The sequence below is a fragment of the Bos indicus genome, chromosome 17 (assembly GCF_029378745.1).
Source record: "Bos indicus isolate NIAB-ARS_2022 breed Sahiwal x Tharparkar chromosome 17, NIAB-ARS_B.indTharparkar_mat_pri_1.0, whole genome shotgun sequence".
Lineage (NCBI taxonomy): Eukaryota > Metazoa > Chordata > Mammalia > Artiodactyla > Bovidae > Bos > Bos indicus.
Genome location: NC_091776.1, coordinates 53,423,890 through 53,444,581, shown reverse-complemented (window position 1 = coordinate 53,444,581; position 20,692 = coordinate 53,423,890). Strand labels below are relative to the sequence as shown.

Below are 20,692 nucleotides of genomic sequence, written 5' to 3'. Positions count from 1 at the left end.
TAAGGCAAAATTCATGTATGGCTCAGTCAGTGTAAGACTCTGCCTGCAACGCAGGAGATGGGGGTTTGATCCCTAAGTTGAGAAGATCCCCTGGAGAAAGGCATGGCAACCCACTCGAGTATTCCTGCCTGGAGAATCCCATGGGCAGAGGAGCCTGGCAGACTACAAGTCCATGGGGTTGCAAAGAGTTGGATACAACTTGGTGACTAAACCACTACCACCAAAATTCACGTAGCATAAAAGTAACCACTTTATTTTTTATTTATTTTTTGCCCCACCATGCAACATATGAGATCTTAGTTCCCCAACTAGGGATTGAACCTGGGCCCCCTGCAGTGGACGTGCAGAGTTTTAGCCCCTGGACCCCCAGGGAAGTCTAAAGGGTAACCATTTAAAGTGAACAATTCAGTGGCATTGCATGTAATCACAGTGAGGGGCAGCCATCGCCTCTATCTGGTTCCCAAACATTTCCGTCTCCCCGAAAAGAAACCCTGAAACCATCAGCAGTCACAACCCACTCCCCCACCCTCCATCCACAACCACCTGGAACAAGCATACATCTGCTATCGGTCTCCATGCATTTGCCTATTCTGGAGATTTGATGTAAATGGAATCATACAACGCATAGCCTTGGTGTCTGGCTCCTTTCCCTCAGCACCAAGGTTCATCCGTGTAGTCGCCTGGGTCAGTGCTTCACTCCTTTTTGTGACGGAGTGACATTCCATAGTGTGGACGGACCACAGTTGTCCTGTTCCTGAAGTGGATGTCCCCCATCGTGTTTTGCAGCATTCCTGTGCATACAATATTCGACAGCTGCCCAAGAGATAACGGCATCAGGGCCATGGCCATGACCCGCGACGCTAAGTATCTGGCAACCATCTCAGATGCCGAAATCCAGGTACGGGGCCCATTGGGGCAGCCAGCCTGTCAAATGTTTCCCTGTGAGCATCTCTGCCTCAGGCCGTGCGGAATCTGTGGTTCCCTGGGTGGATGGATGAGCAGATTCCCATCAGGGGCTCCCTGCCTGAGGCTGAGCTCACTGTGCATTGCTCAGTTAGCAGAAGTCACTGTGTTACCATGAGAGGTGTAGGTGACTTCAGCAGCGTTTGGGAACCTTCTCTCTCTCCTCTGTCTGCTTTGACTTACAGAAAGTTTGCATCTGGAAGTGGACGTTAGCGGTAGAAACGCCAGCGTGCACTCTTGACCTCCCCAAGGAGTATGGTTTTCAGGTGAGTTCAATTTGAACCTGTAAAGATCCACCTGAAGTTACCCTGAAGCCAGGTCAAAACTCCTTTTTGTTTTGCTGGAGCTTAGTTATGGTGTACTAGAGCTTTTTAAAAACTCCTATTCGTGTTCTTGGGCTTCCCTGGTGGCTCAGTGGTAAAGATTTTGCCTGCAATGCAGGAGACACAGGAGATCCAGGTTCAATCCCTAGGTCAGGAAGATCCTCTGGAAGAGAAGTGGCAACCCACTCCCGTATTCTTGCCTAGAGAATCCCATGGACAGAGGAACCTGACCGGCTAAAGTCCATGGGGGTTGTGAAGAGTCGGACACTGACTGGAGCAACTTATGCATGCATCCATGTCCTTAGTTTATTTTTGATGATAATAGATATTATTTTAAATCTTTAATGTGCAAGTTCTGCTAAGTTTTTTGCATGCAGTATCTCACATAATCTATGCAACATGCTAGAAAGAGGTTCAGTTCAGTTCAGTCGCTCAGTCGTGTCCGACTCTTTGCAACCCCATGAATCGCAGCACGCCAGGCCTCTCTGTCCATCACCAACTCCCCATCGAGTCAGTGATGCCATCCAGCCATCTCATCCTCTGGCGTCCCCTTCTCCTCCTGCCCCTAATCCCTCCCAGCATCAGAGTCTTTTCCAATGAGTCAACTCTTCGCATGAGGTGGCCAAAGTACTGGAGTTTCAGCTTTAGCATCATTCCTTCCAAAGAAATCCTAGGGCTGATCTCCTTCAGAATGGACTGGTTGGATCTCCTTGCAGTCCAAGGGACTCTCAAGAGTCTTCTTCAACACCACAGTTCAAAGGCATCAATTCTTCGGCGCTCAGCCTTCTTCACAGTCCAACTCTCACATCCATACATGACCACTGGAAAAACCATAGCCTTGACTAGACGGACCTTTGTTGGCAAAGTAATGTCTCTGCTTTTGAATATGCTATCTAGGTTGGTCATAACTTTCCTTCCAAGGATGAGGTTACTGTGGAATTAATATTAGTGCTATTAATTATCAAATAATTGGTCTACAGTCACCTAGCTTTTCTTATTCTAGAAGCATGCTCTGAACTGCTCTTCATATAGGGCAATTATCAGTATTCTTGATTTGCATGAGGCGACTTGCCAAGGGCACCAAGAGCGATGACTCTGCTGCTCTGTGTCGTCTCAGTCAACCTCGTAGCCTTTGTTCCCCTGCACTTATTGCACTGTGTCCCAGGCGCTGTGGTAAGGACGTGTGCTGCTTGTGTGAACTAGAACCCAAGCCGGGGTCTGGGTGACTGGACTCAGCCAGACACACATCATTATCAGTTTTATATCCATTTTCTCTCTTTCTCCCCCTCCACCAACATTCTTCCTGCTCCCAGAAAAAAATAATTTCTTACTTAAAAAAAAATTTATTTGGCTGTGTTAGGTCTTACTTGTAGCAAGCAGGATCTAGTTCCCTGATGAGGGATTGAACCCAGACTCCCTGGATTGTGAGCTGAAGTCTTAACCACTGGACCACCAGGGAGGTCCCAAATTTCCTTACTTCTTAGAGTTACCAGTCATACTTGGATATTTAGGATGAGATACCAAAAATATTTTGGAGATTTTGATAGACATTGCACTGAATCTGTAGATCCCTTTGGGTAGTATTGTCATCTTAATAGTATTGCCTTCCAACCCAGGAGCACAATATGTTTTTCTATTTATTTATATAATCTTTAATTTCTTTCAGCAGTGTTTTTTTTTTTTTAATCTCACCAGGTTTTTAGTTGTATTTTATTTTTAATTGGATAATTACAGTATTGTGATGGTTTCTGCCGTACATCAACCCGAATCCACTATAGATATGTATATGTATGGCCCCCACTCTTGAACCCCCCACTGCCTCCCCACCCCACCCCTCTAGGTTGTCACAGAGCACCAGCTTCAGGGTCCCTAAGTCATACAGCAAATGCCCACTGGCTAACTATTTTACATATGGTAGTATATATGTTTCAATGGTACTTTCTCAAATCATTCCACCTTCTCTCACTCCTACTGTGTCAAAAAGTCTGTCTCAGCAGTGTTTTGTAATTTTCAATGTACAAATCTTTCACTTCCTTGGCTAAATTTATTCCTGAGTATTTTTTATGCTTATGTTTTTATGCTTTTCATGTGGAATTGTTTTCTTAACTTTTTTCTCAGAATGTTCATCGCTAGCGTATAGAAATGCAGCTGACTTCTATACTGCAGCTTTGCTAAATACACATGGCTATTTCAGTTTAAATTGGTTAAAATAAAAGCGCACATTCATTTCCTTGGTCTCACTAGCCACATTTCAACCACTCATCATCCACGTGGAGCCGGTGGTTACCCTTGTTGACAACACACGAGATAGAATATCTCCATCCCCTCAGAAAGTACTGTGGACAGCACTGCGCAAACTCCCGGCCCCCTCCCCCCAAGCCCTGGGCGCGTCCCACAGGCAGCGTCCTCTGGATCCAGGCCCCAGAGGGCTGAATGTCGATGATGAGAATCACCCAACTGAGCAGATTCATCTTACTTAAAATTCAGTCACGACTTTCAAGAGGGCTCTCAGCCTGGCCTGGCTGCTCTGGTAGGCTGTCGTTTTCATTTCTAGAGACAACAGTTTCATACCTGCTCCTCCCATCTCCCACTGCCCTGCCTCCCATACTCAGCTGATGACCCCTACCCCTCCTGTTTCACTGAGAAAAATGGAAGCCATCAGATACAAACACCAGCCTGTTCTCCCTCCCAAACCTGCCGTGTGTGTGTGTGTGTGTGTGTGTGTGAAGTTCTTTTAGTCATGTCCGACTCTTTGCAACCCTGTGGAATGTAGCCTGCCAGGCTCCTCTGTCCATGGGATTCTCTAGGCAAGAATACTGGAGTGGGTTGCCATGCCCTCCTCCAGGGGATCTTCCTGACCCAGGGATCGAACCAGTGTCTCCTGCATTGTAGGTGGATCCTTTACCCACTGAGCCACCTGGGAAGCCCTGTAAATCTGCCACACACCTTCAACCTCACCATCTTCTCTTTTCCCCTCTGACTGCAGTGAAGGGCCAGGGCACTAGTTCCTGGCTGCCTGAGGCCCTTCTGCAGCTCTCATCTCTCCCTCTACTACGTATAAACATGCTTTTGGACCACTGATTCTGAGAGAATGCTCTAACCCCACATCTTCCAGCTACACCCCCTGCTCCTCTTTACAGGCAAACTTCTCAGAAGCGCCGTCCACACTTGCTTTCTCTACTTCCTTGTCTCATTTCCTTTTTATTTTTTTGCAGGAAATATTTGACCTCTTTGTGTTTTGTTGCTAAATAAGGCATACGTGCAAAATGTGTACATTGTAGAGGAGAAAATAAAATGTACCTGTGTGCTCATCACAGGATCATGGAATAGAACGTTACCTTAACCCTAGGGGCCCCCTGTGTTCCCCTTCCTGATCTCATCCTCAGTCTTGCTCCCAGAAGTTAACCATTATCCCAAATTTTGTATTATTCATGCCTGTGCTTTCCTTTATACTTTTCTCCAGTGACTTATGTATCTCTCAATACTATCTGTTTTCATTTTGCCTGTTTTTGACCTTTCTATATTTGTGATTGGGTCTTCCCTGGTGGCTCAGTGGTAAAGAATCCACCTGCCAGTGCAGGAGCTGCAGGAGCCGTGGGTTCAACGCCTGGGGTCAGGAAGATCCCCTAAAGTAGGAAATGGCAACCCGCTCCGTATTCTTGCCTGGAGAATCCCATGGACAGAGGAGCCTGGCAGGCTACAGTCCATGGGGCTGCAAAGAGTCAGACATGACTGAAATGACCAAGCATGCACATGTTTGGAATCAGAATAATTGTTTGATCTGCTCATCGTTGTTTCTGAGAATCGCTCATGTCAATCTTTGAGCTGTAATTCCTATTCACCTTCACTGCTGTTTTGTTTTTTGCTCTTTGAGTGTTGCAGGACTTATTTATCCATCCTCTGTGGATGGACATTTCCCTCGTCCCATCTGTCCTCCACCCACCCACCGCTCTAACAGAGCTGTGCTGCTCACGGTCACTGGTATCCCTAATCACATGGACATTGTTTTTTTTTTTTAATAGCTTCCCAATGGGTCTCCCCATTTTTAGTTTTTAATTTTATAGAATTTTATTTTAAAAAATTACAAAAAATGTTTTTGGCTATACTGGATCTTTGTTGCTGCGTACGAGCTTTCTCTAGTTGTGAGCAGGGACTCTTCTCTAGTTGTGGTGTGAGAGCTTCTCATTGAGGTGGCTTCTCTTATGGCAGAGCATGGACTCTAGGGCTTAGTTGCTGCTTAGCATGTGGAATCTTCCTGGACCAGGGATTGAACCCATGACCCCTGCATTGACGGGTGGATTCTTAACTACTGGACCATCAGGGAAGTCCCACAACTGTCAACCTTACTGCTAAATTTTTTTAAAAGTTGTGTCTTTTCCCCCACCTCTAGCTGCTTTTAAGATTTTCTCTTGGTTTTCAGCAGTTTTTCAATGGATGGTGTATATATGTGTGTATGGACATGTTGTTGGTTTTGTTTTTTTTTTTTAAACTTTATCCTTTGGGTTTTTTGAACTTGAGATGCCATGTTTCCTCAGTTTTGGAAAACTCTGGCCATTGTCTCTTCAAACATTATTTCTGCCACATTCTTTCTTTCCTTTCCTTCCGGGACTCCAGCTATATGTAAGTTAGACCTTTTCAGCCTGTCCCAAAGGTCTTTTATTCTCTTTTCTGTTCTTCTGTGTCTTTATGCTTCATTCTGGATCTTTTCTCCTGTAATTTATCTTCCTTTTTTACTGTTAATTGGGCTTCCCTAGTAGCTCCTTTTCTACTAACGAATTATTTATTTGGCTATATTTAATTTTCTGTTAAACCATATTTTGAGTTTTTAAAGCTATTTTTTTTTCAGATCTAAAAGTTCCATTTGATTCTTTTTAAAAATAGAGTTATCTTGTGGCTAATCATCAGGGAAATGCCAATCAAAACCACAATGAGCTATCTCCTCACACATATCAGAATGGCTATCATCAAAAAGGCCACATATAGCAAATATTGGTGAGGGTGTGGAGCAAAGGGAACCCTTGTACACCTGGGAATGTAAATTGGTTCAGCCATTGGAAAACAATATAGAGGTTTTTCAAAAAGCTAATAATAGAACTTCCATATGACTCAGAAATTCCACTCCTGGGCATATATCTGGAAAAAATTACTGGTTCACAAAGATACACGCACCTCAATGTTCAAAGTAGCATTATTTACAATTACCAAGATGTGGAAGCCACCTAAGTGTCCATCAACAGATGAATGGATAAAGAAGATGTGGTACATACATTCAGTGGAACACTCAGCCATAAAAATTATCTGGTGTTCTCTTTCTGTAGATCACTCATCTCCCTCCTTTTCAGTCATATGACTCTTTCATATGCCTGGTTATTTTTCATTGAATGCCTGATGTTGTACTTTAAAAAGAATAGGAATAATTTGAGGCTCAGGATGATAATAACTTCCTCCAAGGAAGACTTAGTTTTGCTTCTTTGGGGCCTTTGGCAAAGCAGTCACCTCCATCTAATCAGAGACTGAGGTGACTTGAGGCTGATTTTCAGTCTTTGTGAAGCCTCATCCATGTACTTCCTTTCACTAGGTCTTCACCCCACCCAGACCTTTGTGCTGTCCTGAAATTGATCCTCAGACATTAGCCATGGTAGCTTACATTCCTGAAGTGATGCAGCAAGCAAGGGGCAAGGAGTCAGTGATGGGATGGAAGGGGCAGGAACGGAACTTAAAAAGCATTTCTTGAACCTGTCTCTCAAAGCTGCCTCCTGTGCACCCCTTCCTGTCAGATTGCAGCCACTTGCCTCCTGCACACATATCATTTCAAGACTTGCACTTAAGTGTCCGCAGGGATTCCTCATTTGTTGTAGTTGTTCTGCATTTCAGGTTTCCTTCACTTCTATAGTATCCACAGGGTTGGTTTTTGGGAAGGGAGCCAGGCAACCCATGCTATTCACCATCTTGGCAGGAATCGGAAAATCTTTCCAATATTTTGCATTCATTCCAAGTTCCCTTGTGGCCCCGTCAAATTTAGAAATCAGTACACAGCAGCCTTTGTCCAAAAGGACACAGAATAAAGGTTATTGGTGAATACTGGTTTACTTTTGCTTGTTCCAATTTATAGATGATGAATTACAGTAAATAAGACTAAATAAGAAAGGAAACTCGAGTTTATTAATTTTCACACTCAGTATTTCAGTTATATTCCTATTGCTTCTAAAATGCCATGTGTTTTCTGTTTTATATTCATACTCGGTTATTTATTTTAATTAAAAATATTATTTAATTTAATTTTATTTTTTGGCCACACCACCTGGCTTGTGGGATCTTAGTTCCTCTACCAGGGATTGAACCTATGCCCCCTGCAGTGGAAGTATAGAGACCTAACCATTGGACCACCAGGGAAGTCCCCAAAATATTATTTATTTTGCCTGGCAAATCCCGTGGACGGAGGACCCTGGTAGGCTGCAGTCCATGGGGTCACTAGGAGTCAGACACTACTGAGTGACTTCACTTTCACTTTTCACTTTCATGCATTGGAGAAGGAAATGGCAACCCACTCCAGTGTTCTTGCCTGGAGAATCCCAGGGACAGGGGACCGTGGTGGGCTGCTGTCTACGGGGTCGCACAGAGTCGGACACGACTGAAGTGACTTAGCAACAGCAGCAGCAGCAGCAACATTCAACTTAACCAGAGAGAAACAGAAAATTTTTTATTATAACATAATATATTTTAATATTTTATATTTCAGAACTACCTAATTTTTAATCCAACAAATAATAAAGAATTGGTGAGCAATAGTAAAACACAAGTAATATATTATACGTGGGTAAGTAAAACTGTTTTCATTTGTTTTAAATATATGGACAAGTATCTGTTTATTCTTTGAGTACAGATGTTTTGGTAATGTAACAATATAGTATCTACTTAAAAAGCAATAAACATATTAAAGTGTTTTGATTTAATTATAGCATTTATTTTAGTCCCACTGAAAATTAGCATATTAAGTCAGAAGCACATAATTTAAATTCTATTTAATTTTTTAAATTAATGAATATTTTTTTGAATGTATTTAAGGCCTAAGATATAGGAGTTTTCAAATCTTGGACTCTTTTCCCTTTTTTAAAAAATTAATTAATTTATTTTAATTGGAAGCTGATTACTTTACAATATTGTAGTGGTTTTTGCCACACATTGACATGAATCAGCCATGGGTGTACATGTGTCCCCCATCCTGAACCCCCGATTAGCAAACAGATTGGTGATAATGTATACTGACACAGGGCAAAATCATGATATTAAAAAGACATAAAAATGTAAACATAAAATTACCATACGACCCACCAGTTTTCAGGTATATACCCAAAAGAATTGAAAACAGGCATTCAAACAGATACTTATATACAGATATTCACAGCAACAGCATTATACACAATACCCAAAAGATAGGAGCAAATGTCCATCAACTCATGAATGGATAAACCCAGTGTGGTCTATCCACATATGGAACATAAACTAGTCTTTAAAAGGAATGAAGTGCCGACACCTACTGCAACTGTGGATGAACCTTGGGAACATTAGGCTGAATGAAAGAAGCCAGACACAAAAAGCCAAACACCATATGATCCCATTCATAGGAAGTTTTCAGAATACCTGAATCCATAGAGACAGGAAGAAGAATGGTGGCTGTCAGGGAGTGGAGGAGTAGGGGATGGGGGGTGATTGCTTGATGATAGGGGGGGTTCCTTTTGGGGTGATGGAAGTGTCCTGGAACCAAAGAGAATAACAGTTGCATAGCACTGGTTATGTACTAGATGCCACTCAGGTGTACACTTTAAAATGGTTAAAGATTAACTTTATGTTATGTGAATTTTCCCTCAATAAAAAATGCAAGACAATTGAGTTGCTGATTTACAGTGATAACTCATTACTTCAGGTATTAATGATAGCTTAAAACCTTATAAATGCAGAAGTCAGATCTGCATTAACAACGACTTAAAATCACAGTCATTTGTGGCATTATTTATTTTCTTTCAGCATGTTTTCAGATGTTCCTGGAGACAGCAGGTTCTCCTCCCTGTAGAAATTGAAAAGCTCTGACCCCGTTTTGATGCATTTGTTTTGATTTTGCTGTTATGTTGCTTTTCTTTTGGAAATGTCTTTTTTTAAAGTAGTGATTTTTTTTTCTGTGCTTATCAGTATCCAGAGGGAGGCATACTTGTTCACAGTGCCCCACTTTTAACAGAAAAAGTGAGTATGCCTGTTGTGCTTTTATATGCCTGACTTTGTAGGAAATAAGCATGTGTGTGTCAGCCTAGTCACTTTGGGGTGCTCTGTGTGTGTCCTGATATTGGGAAATAATTTGAAATTTTTACTTAGGTCCTTTACCATACTGAATGGTCAATTTAAAATAATGGAAGGGTTTGTCAAAATAATATAGAATACAAATAAATGGCAAAGAGGTACATGTATACGTATGGCTTAGTCCCTTAGCTATTCACCTGAAACGGCCACAATATTGTTAATTGACTATACCCCAATACAAAATTAAAAGTTTGAAAAAATTATAAATTTATCCTGCAATATTGAAAATAAATGGCAAAGGAAATTTACTACCACAAGCAAATACCCAAGAAAGTGGTGGCTTTTATAATGTATGTGTGCCTGTGACAAAGGATGAAAGTTAATTTGGGGTGATGTAAGTAAAGACTTCCCTGGTGGCTCAGATGGTAAAAGCGTCCGCTTACAATGCGGGAGACCCGGGTTCAGTCCCTGTGTTGGGAAGATCCCCTGGAGAAGGAAATGGCAACCCACTCCAGTACTCTTGCCTGGAAAACCCCATGGACAGAGGAGCCTGGTAGGCTACAGTCCATGGGGTCGCAAAGAGTCGGACACGACTGAGTGACTTCACTAGTCACTAAGTAAAGTCATTGGACATGAGTGGATCCTTAAGCTTCTTAGTTTTCAGAACAATTAAAAAATGATATGGAGGGACTTTCCTGGTGGTCCAGTGGTTAAGAATCCACCTTCCAATGCAGGGGACGTGGGTTCGTTCCCTGGTCATGGAATTAAGATCCCACATGCCTTGGAGCAACCAAGCCCACGCACCGAAACTGAAGTGAGCCCATGTGCCATAACTAGAGAATCCCGCGAGCCACAACGTAAGATCCTGTGTGCCACAACTGAGGCCCAGCGCAGCCAAAACCAAATTTTAAAAACGGATATTGGGTGTTTAGCTGTTTAAGGTCCAGTAGGAGGGTGGTGAGCCAGGTGTTAGCAGAAGCATTTTATCCGGCCGGCTCTCCTTGAGCGATTGCGCCGGGGGTGGACCTTGAGTCCTGTCTCCTGCATCAGGTTCTGTTTCTGATACTCGTGTAACCTGCTCTCAGTGTGCACCTTATGATGGTTTTTCTGTTTCCTTTCTTCTTTTTTGATTCAGTCTATAAAACTTTACTTTTCAAGCAAGCATGCAGGAAGAAAAAATAAAGAGAGAGAGACAGTGGACACAAGGCAAGAAGATGATTCTGTCTGCAAGCTCAGCTTTTTATAACTCGAAGTATCAAAAACTAAATAGTCGATTCTCGTTATTTGCCATAGTTAAATTCTGTAAGGTCTCTGCAGACCTGAATTAGTGGATGCTGAATCGTTGCTCCTAGGAGAGTTGTAAGAACAGGTTCCTGCCAGCTTAGGGTCACCACCATACTTTCATCGACTGACAGATCCATGACCTTGTTTTATGCATATTTCTGTTTAAAGACACCGTATTTAATTTATAACGTTAGTTCCTTAACATTAGACTCAAGGTTGACAGCACCAGGTAGAACTCATGCCTGAATGAGGCTTATCTAACACAGGTGAATTCTCTGGAAGGCATGTCACAGCCTTCTCGTGTTCCAAGAGCACCATATGGTATTTTAATACTATGTTCAGGAGCCAATTTAAATACCAAAATCACCAATAAAAAGTACCGCCCCCCCAAAAAAGAGCAAATATCATGGCAGTAAAGACCAGGCTAAGGACACTTGCTTCCTGAGAGCTGAAACCAGACAGAGAATTGCCTTGCTTGACCTCAGCTGGGAATGTCAAGTTTTTTGCCACTCGGCACACGCATACATCTGCAAATGATTGTGAGGTGCCACGAGGATTGCTTTGGAAGTTACACATACATTTCAGCATGTAGGTAAATTCACGAAAATGGAATCCACAAAGAATGAAAATCGGCTGCAGTTTGAAATGATAAAAACGCCTTGTGTTGAACAGGGCTGCTTTTAGACAGAATGTGCTGTTGTTTGTGCTTGACCAGTTGTACTTCTACTGACCTCACAGAGGTCTACCCTAGGATTTTCTCTGCCTAAGTAGAGCCAGACAGCAGACTTGCTGTATCATAAGACAGATCACTGACTTCCTTCGTGTATTCATTCAGTAAACATTCACCAAGGGTTCACTCGCTGCTCTGCGTTCTTTCTATACTTCATCTCTAGGACACTGTCAGAGAAAGATGGCCTGGTGCCTTATCCTACGTAGCATACATTTACTAAGGAATCTTAGGGGCATTTCTGTGTAAAGCACTTACTTTCCACTGATGGGAAGATGATTTATGATCAGAAGAAGACTGGGAGAATTGTTTTATGATTTTTTACAGCTGGAGCATGCTTTTGTTCATGACAGACATTAGTTTCCTTATCAGTCTCTGAAAACTCTGAAAGAGAAGTTGTGCAGGTATAAACAATGATTAACCACTCTTTCTTTTGCTTTAAGCAAACCATTTAAGCCCGTACGTAGCCCTTCACTTGCTCTTAGCAAACCCTCAGAGGTTCAGAACTGCCTGGATCATGGCAATCCTCAGGGAAGTGTTTTTTAAGTTATTTTTTTTACTTTATTTTTTTCCTACTATATTTAGGTAAAACATTATAAAACGTTGTGCTGATAAATGTTTTGTTTTATATTTACCATCAACGATAACTTGTACATATAACGTGTAACCTGTCTTTTGAAATACAGACATTCAACAAGCTCGTGGGAAAATTTAGCCAGTCTGTCTTTCATTTGAATTTAACCCAAATACTGTCCGCGACGATGGAAGGGAAGCTGGTTGTCTGGGACATTTACCGCCCACTGCCATCTGCCTCCTCCTCCATGGGCTTTCCCCATATCAAACCTTGCAAACTGGTTCATTTGCAGAAGGAGGGTATCACTGTGCTCACTACAGTTGACAGGTAATTAGTGAATGAAAAAGTAGCTGTAGAAGATTATAAACTTATCTAAAAACCCTTTTGGAGGTAGATACATATTTTGTATATGCAAAGATTGTTTCTGGGGAGAACCAATTTAACGGAACACTGGCTGCCTCTGAGGAAAAGAACTGAGAACCAAGATTAAGGACAGGGGTGGATTTACTTCTTTTTATAGTCTCATTTGTACTAATTGGGTTGCTTTTATTTAAAAAAAAATTGCATGGGCATGCATTACTTTTAAACGCAACCCTTTGGGGTTGGTGAAACAAAAAGTAACTGTTTTGTTTTTTTCTTTTGCTCTAATTAGACTTATTTCACACCCTAAATTTTACATTCTTTCAGTGGAAGAAAATGGCATAAAGAGCTATTTTTTTTTCTGATGACAAAATAACATTTGCCAATCATGAAAAGATGAAATACAACAAAACTTTATAGAGTTCCTTAACGCTTTGATTTTGAGGGGCTGTGGGGATCCACAACTGATCCCAGCCTTATGCCTTAGCCTCAGACATAAAGGGGTTCACATGCCAAATACATTCCTTCCTTGCTGAGTGATTTGGGACAAGGGACTTAAATGTGCCAAACCTCCATCCTTCCATCTGTAAAGTGGGCACCGTAACACTGTCCCTCTCTGAGTGATTTTGTGAGGATGGCTTGCTGGATCTTAGTTTCCTGACCAGGGACTGAACCCATGTCTCCTGCAGTGGAAGCACTGAGTCCTAACCACTGGGCTACAAGGGAACGTCCCAAGGATTGTAAAACTCTTAGCATGCTCTCTGGCACAGGGGAGCTCTAGGTACAACAGCCCTTGTCAGGGTGCTAGGGAAGTGCCCCAAAGTGCTAGAGATAGTTGCCTCATGACGAGGACCCTGCCCACGTAGTGGAAGTCACTGTGCCCTCTGCTCTCCAAAGGCCTGTTGCTCTCCTTCTCCTTTCTTTAATTTAGGGTCTATATTAAAGGTCTTCCCCTTTCTTTAATAACAGTGAGGCCCTGATGTGGCTTGCATAGAGAAATGCAGATCGTCATCTTCACCCAGTTGGTGGGAAAAGATAGCAGTAGAATCACACTTGATGAAGCAGTCAACTTTAATCATTGAGAGATAGGACCCAGGGAAGACCATGCCGGGGTTCCCCTCTCTCCATGTTAAGTAAAACACAGCCAGGGGACTTCCTCTGCAGTCCAGTGGTTGACTCTGCACTTCCAAGGGAGAGAATGAGGGTTCAGTCCCTCGTTGGGGAAGTAAGATCCTGCATGCTGAGTGATGCGGCCAAAACAACAACAAAACAAACAAACAAAAAACCCCCGCCAGGACCAGGGAGCCCTTGCAGGAAAAAGTCTTAAGAAACACAGGAGAAAAAAAAAAAAAAATTCTCCTTGTTTTGCTGTTTCTGTCCAGCAGAGGGCAGTGAATGCCGTTCTAGCCAATTACTCTGCCCACTTGCCTTGCTTATTAATCAGAAACCTCATTTAATCGCTTTTCATATATAAATATATATATATATGAGAAAATTCATCCCCCACCTACCCCCGTGATTAGAATTATGTCAGAGGCTTAAAAAAAAGCAAGCTCATTGGGATGGCCCTGAGGAAATAAAAACCATTTTGTCACGCAGCACTGCCTTTGGCTGTGATGACTGGACAGGGTTTTACGATCCCTCTCACAGCAGTTGTCTCCCTGTGTCCCACTGCCAGCCTGTGTGACTTCAGAGGAATGGTAGCTGGACTCTTGTCATCTGTAGTCTGTGGTAGAGAATGGAAATCACTGCCCACAGCCGTTGCACAGGACTGACCTTGGAGGGCAAGGCAGAGGAAAGCAGAGAGCATGGACTTTGTGTTCCATACACTTGGACCCCTGCATAGTCTAGCCATGTGGCCCTGAAACGGTTGCCAGGTTTAAGTGTGTCCCGGGACTTCCCTGGTTGTCCAGTGGCTAAGACTCTGATCTTCCAATGCTGGGGACTCTGGGTTCAATCCCTGGTCAGGAAACTAGATCCCACATTGCACAATGAAGGATTTGAGTGTGGAACTCAAGATCCCTCATGCTGCAACTAAGACCTGATGCAGAAAATAAATTTTATATATATATATATATATATATATATGTCCCAAATACTGCATGAAGCAGTTGCATTTGGGAGCATACACTATTTGGGACATACTTATCCTAGAAATTTACTCGTGGTTCATCTGAAATTCAAATTTAACTGAGTATCCTGCATTTTTACTTGCTAAATCTGGCAATCCCAGGCCTTAAACCTTAGTTTCCCAAACGTGAACTGGGAATGACAGTAAAATCAGCCACATGGGGCCATATTCAGTGAAAGTTTTTAACAACGCCTGGAGTCCAGAGGCTGGCATATGTGTTCAATAGATGATACTCAGTATCATTATTTAACCTACAATGCAGGAGACCTGGCTTCGATCCCTGGGTCGGGAAGATCCCCTGGAGAAGGAAATGGCAACCCACTCCAGTATTCTTGCCTGGGAAATCCCATGGACAGAGGAGCCTGGCGGGCTGCAGTCCATGGGATCACAAAGAGTTGGACACATCTTAGCGACTAAACCACCACCACCACCACCATCATTTAACAAACTGACTTTATCCTCTGTTTTCAGCTATATTGTCACAGGTGACATTCGGGGCAACATCAAGTTCTATGATCACACCCTCTCCATTGTGAACTGGTACAGCCACTTCAAACTCAGCTCCATAAGATCCCTGTCCTTTTCAAAGACCCCAGCAGCCCCTCCAGCCGAAAATACAAACTATCCTCCAGACTGCACTCTAAAAAGTGACGATTTTGTTGTAAGGTGAGTTGTTAACTGTTGTTGTTCAGTCACTGAGTGTCCGAGTCTTTGCGACCCCATGGACCACAGGCAGCATGCCAGGCTTCCCTGTCCTTCACTATCTTTCGGAGCTTGCTCAAACTCATGTCCAGTGAGTTGGTGATGCCATCCAACCATCTCATCCTGTGTCATCCCCTTCTCCTCCTGCCCTCAGTCTTTCCCGGCATCAGGCTCTTTTCCAGTGAGTCGGCTCTTCACATCAGGTGGCCAAAGCATTGGAGCTTCAGCTTCAGTATCAGTTTTTCCAATGAATATTCAGTTATTTCCTTTAGGATTGACTGGTTTGATCTCCTTGGGACTCTCAAGAGTCTTCTCCAGCACACAGCTCGAAAGCATCATTTCTTCAGCGCTCAGTTGAAGTCGTTCATGAACCTCATCATTGGAACAGTCAGAAAGCTGTGTCTTTTAGTTTGTGTGCCGTGGTATATTCTTCCTGTTCCTGGGATGTGAAATAGGAACCTGGCCTTTCTAGTTAGGCCTTTCCCTGGGTCAGAGATGGATCTCCTTGGCTGATTACGATCACTGTTTAATCTTTTTTTTCTAAGTGAAACATCATTCTCCTATTAAGAATGTTTAGTGATAGGAAGCTGGAAATGGCTCTGATCTCAGTGACCTCTGGAGTCCTTCATTGTAGGTTGGTCTCCTTTCTCTGAGCTGAGTTTGTCCTAGCTCTATGGTTAAAGGGATTTGATAGTGAATAGCCATAACATTTCAAGACAGAATTATCTGTGAGCCTGCTTAATTACCCTTGCCGTATTTGCAGGCACATCTGTATGTGTGCACCCAGCACCATATTTGCATACACAAATGAATATTTGCATGTGCAGATTAGCTAATTGTACAACTGACTGTCCATCTGCATACTTAATGACTCAATTTACATGTAGAAATGTGGGCTTTTTCACTTGCAAATGGAGGCTGTTGGGTTTTGGTGGCGTATTTTTGGAGATGCTGGGTTAATAATGTCACTAAATTATAGACGACAGAGGCGTTTCGTGTGCAATTAGAAGCAGAATTGCTGGCATGCCCTGTTCCCTGCAAGTGCTGATACGGGTTGGTCTCTCCTTGGCAAACAGGAATTTTATCATCGGAACATCAGACGCGTCAGTGTACCACCTGACAGTAGATGGGACTAAACTTGAGAAGTTATTTGTCGAGCCCAGGGATGCCATTTGTGCCATCTCCTGCCACCCATACCAGCCCCTCATCGCCATCGGAAGTTTTTGCGGGATGATCAAAGTGTGGGATTATGAACAGAAAAAATACCTCTTCAGCAGGGTCTTTGAGAAGGGGCTTGGAGTTCAGAGTCTGACCTACAACCCTGAAGGTATTTTCATTTTATCCACCTGTCTTAGGTTCTAAACCAAAAGCAGACCCAAATGGCTCTGCCTTCGGCTGTAGCAGCTCCAGGAGGGTGACCTTGACCCACTCCCCGCACCAGGCCAGATGGGATGCCTGGTCCCCCTGGATGCTGCAGAACTCTGCACCGCCTGGTCTCATCCCATGTTTTCCAGTTTACTTCTTCCTCTCAGGACCTTGTCTCTCCTGTTCGTTGCTGTCTCCTTGGCACCTAGGACAAGGCTCAGCACAGAGTTGATATTTCTTGAGTCAATGTAGTCCTTTTCTTTCCTTTTTTTTTTTTTTTTAAATGTATTTATTTATTTAGCTGTGTGGTTCTTAGTTTCGGCATGCCGAGTCTTTAGTTGCAGCATGTGAACTCTTCACTGCAAGTGCTGATACGGATTGGTATCTAGTTCCCTAACCAGAGACTGAACCCAGGCCCCCTGCACTGGGAACTCAGTCTTAGCCCCTGGGCCACCAGGAAAGTACCAGTGAAAGCCTTTTTCAACCCTTGTTCTCCGACTTGTGATTTTAGGAGCTCTGCTGGGAGCTGGCTTCACAGAGGGGACAGTTTACATTCTTGATGCAATGTCCTTAGAAAGTGCAATCTCAGAGCCTTTCAGATACTCCAGAAGCAGCGTGACTCACATCAGTTTCTCCCATGACTCCCAGTACATGGCGACTGCTGTGAGTATCCTCACTGAGTGTGGTCCAGTGGATCCGCAACCTCCTTTAAAGCCTCAAGAGGGAGGAGTTGGGACGTGCAGGGGGGTGGGGGGTTTGGGGAGCAGGGGCTCCAGGGTATGGGTTTCTTTGGGAGGTGGGCCATGAAAACGCTCTAAAACCGTGATGATGGACACACAACTCTGTGAATAAACTAAAGTCCATTGAATTGTACATTTCTGGGGGGTGAATTGTGTGTGGTGTGAATTATATCTCAATAAAGCTGTTATAAAAAGAGAAAGGGATGGGGGAAATGGGGCAGTGGGTGGGTGGGGGCACTTCTGCCTGAAAACAAGACAGGGGCCTCAGAACTCCCCAACTCCGGACTCTGCCACTCCGACAGCTCATGTTGGTTTGTGAGTTTTTTGGAACCCTCTCTCTGCATCCTGGCTTTCATCTTTCCCTTTGATTTCTGACGAGATGACATTCTCATTTATCTCAAGGCAAAGTCTGCCGCCAAGCATTTTGGATTCTGTTCCTTCCCTCTGTGAATAGGGCTCTTAATCTCAGTAAAGATTTTTTTCGGGACCCCCGACCTCTCCCTTCCCCCCACTTCTCCTGGGAGAGGGGGTGGGGATGCAGGGAAGTAGCTGCTGACATCCTTGACTCCAACTCACTTCCCATCAGCACAGCGACTCAGGTGTCCCCTGTCCCTTCAGGCTGTTCCCGTCTGCTCTCCGTTGAGCTCTCAGCCATCATGTATGTATTTTTTAATCATACCTTTTAAAATTTTGTGTAGCTGGATAAAGAGAAGGGATGACAAAGGCATAAAGGGTAAGGATTTCAGTTTCCAACAGAGAATGACACGGGGACCAGCAAGGAGAGTAAGACCATAATGTTAGACAAATACCATCTCTGCCCACCCCACCACCTCCCTCCCCGCCCCACTGCCTCCCACTACCCACTTTGAACTCTGATTTTTCTCATCTGCAAAAATGGGTATTATTTTACCACTTGTTCCAATAGACAGAGGTTTTCTTTTTGGATAAAATACTCTAAAAGCAAAGTTAGCATGAAAAAACACAGTGATAACTCTTAACTTACAAAATCAAAAATGGAGTAACTTCGACTCTTTCCCTCATACTCAGGATGTAAGTTTCACTGTGGCTGTTTATGTGGTGAGAGTCAAACATAGACGAAGGGTCTGGGAATACTTGGCAAGGCTGCGCTCTCACCGCAAGAGCATTCGAAGTATCCTGTTTGGGGTTCATCTGGACAGCAACGAGCCCCGACTGCTGAGCCTCGGCAGAGACAGACTCCTGGTGAGCTCCTTTGCTTTCCTTTGTCTGGTCCTCAGGACCGTGTCTCATTCTTGTTATTTCCCAGGAGTCTGGCATAAAACCAGTATGTGTGTGTGTTGGAGAAGACGAATATATGGGGACTTCCCTGCTGGTCCAGTGGCTAAGACTCCACGTTCCCAATGCCCAGGTTCTATCCATGGTCTGGGAACTGGATCCCACATGCCACAATTCAGAGTTCGAGTTGGCAGGTGAAGATCTCGTATGCTGCAACTAAGACCCAGCACAGCCAAATGAATAAATTTAAAAAATAAATGTCTTTTAAAAAAGAAAGTGAATGTATGACAAAATAGCAAAAACCATTCTGAGTTGGCACTTGGCTTTCATGCAGCTCTGACACTGCACAGGGACTCGTGTCCTGAGTGAGGAGGGCCTGGGAAATGGCATGTTGGTGGAGCGGAGGTGGTCCTCCCCACAGCATGGACAGCTCAGCCACCCTTGCCTCTCAGTGGACATTTGGAAGCCAACACTCACAATTCCCGGGTCTCGGGGTCAGGCCCAGGCTGTTACCTCCATGTGACAACCCAGAGAGGATCGAGAAGGAAAGGCAGTGACAGTGGCAGATGTGATATTACATGATTGAGCCCAAAGGATTCAAAATGAATTGGTTTATCTGTGTATCCGTCTTAACTTCCTTTCTTTTGTCCCCTTACTTCCTTTATTCTATCCATTCTTTTTTTAAAAATATATTTAAAATTTTATTTATTTATTTGACTGCGCCAGGCCTTAGTTGCAGCACATGAGATCTTCAGTCTTCATTGTGGCACATGGGATCTAGTCCCACAGCCAGAGATGAAAGCCGGGCCCCCTGCATTAGGACTTCAGAGCCTTAGCCAGAGGACCACCAGTGAAGTCTGTCCATTCTTCCATCCACCCATCATCTATCCATCCTTCCTTCCATCCATCCCGGTCTGTCCACCAAAACCTACCTATGGGTGAAATTCAGCAGGCTGCGAATGTATGACTTCAAGAGCTGAGATCTAGCTATGAATTGGTTCGTACTCACAGAAAGTTCCCAAGATAATGCTAAGTGAAGCAGGACAACAAAGTTGTAAGAGTTCAGGTCCTGGAGTTAGTTGGACCTAGATTTGAATTCTCACTCTACCGCTCCTTGGCTGTGTGACCTTGGGAAAACCACAGAATCTCTCTGAACATCTGTTTTCTCATCTGCAAAATGGGCATAGCAGGACTGCACTGCTGGGGAGCTGTATTAAATGGCATCAGCTTGCTCATAACGGATACTCCATATTGGTAGTTTGTTAGGTGTAGAAGTTCAGGCAATTCTCCTCTTAAAAGGCCTGATACTGTCTCCACCGACAAAAGGATTGTTGACTGACTTCATTCACCTCAGTCCTCATGTGTGTTCATCTGGGCTTCCCTGTAGATTGAGTATAACCTACTCAAGAGCTACAAAGACCACCTGGCAGTCCTGGACATTCACCGAACCGACCAGGGCAGCTATCCCACCTGTATGGTCTGGTACCCGCCACTCACCAAGGAGCTCTTCCTGCTCATTTGCAACAGTGGCTACAAAGTGAAGCTTTTTAATTCTACCACAAAAATGTGCAGGTAAGCCAGGGAGCTTCCCGCAAATGGTGCATAAATCAATTTCTCAGTCCCCAGGTTATTTCAAGTCCCACCTTAAGGACCTGCAAACAGCTTGCCTACCATTACAACCCTTCTTACTTTGCAAAGTAGGAAACTGAGGCACAGATAAGGTTAGTTGTCCTTGCTCAAGTTCACATGGTTAGAAAGTGCCAGAGGCAGGGACTTCACTGGCAGTCCAGTGGTTAAGAATCCGCCTTCCAATGCAGGGGGTGCGGGTTCAATCCCTGTTCGGGGGACTAAGAGCCTACATCTGTGGGACAACTAAGCCTGTGCACTGCAACGACTGAGCCCAACGCTCTAGAGCCTGTGTGCTGCGGCTAGAGAAGCCCACATACCACGGCCAGCAGTCCCTGTGCAGCAATGAAG

At 43.9% G+C, this 20,692-nt stretch overlaps 1 protein-coding gene across 7 annotated transcripts in view; it reads left to right on the top strand.

Annotated features, from left to right (window-relative positions):
- CFAP251 (cilia and flagella associated protein 251) overlaps positions 1–20,692 on the top strand; it is a 74,334-nt gene that overhangs the window by 19,522 nt on the left and 34,120 nt on the right. For all 7 annotated transcript variants that reach the window (XR_011561157.1, XM_070769500.1, XM_070769502.1 and 4 more), the window contains 10 exons: positions 787–898; positions 1,149–1,229; positions 8,026–8,103; positions 9,474–9,524; positions 12,276–12,490; positions 15,126–15,320; positions 16,433–16,683; positions 17,233–17,384; positions 18,509–18,682; positions 20,103–20,287. Coding sequence is in view for 6 of the 7 variants with exons in the window: in XM_070769500.1 (XP_070625601.1) it covers positions 787–898; positions 1,149–1,229; positions 8,026–8,103; positions 9,474–9,524; positions 12,276–12,490; positions 15,126–15,320; positions 16,433–16,683; positions 17,233–17,384; positions 18,509–18,682; positions 20,103–20,287 (1,494 nt within the window). In the remaining variant the exon portion in view is untranslated. The remainder of the gene's footprint in view (positions 1–786; positions 899–1,148; positions 1,230–8,025; positions 8,104–9,473; positions 9,525–12,275; positions 12,491–15,125; positions 15,321–16,432; positions 16,684–17,232; positions 17,385–18,508; positions 18,683–20,102; positions 20,288–20,692) is intronic.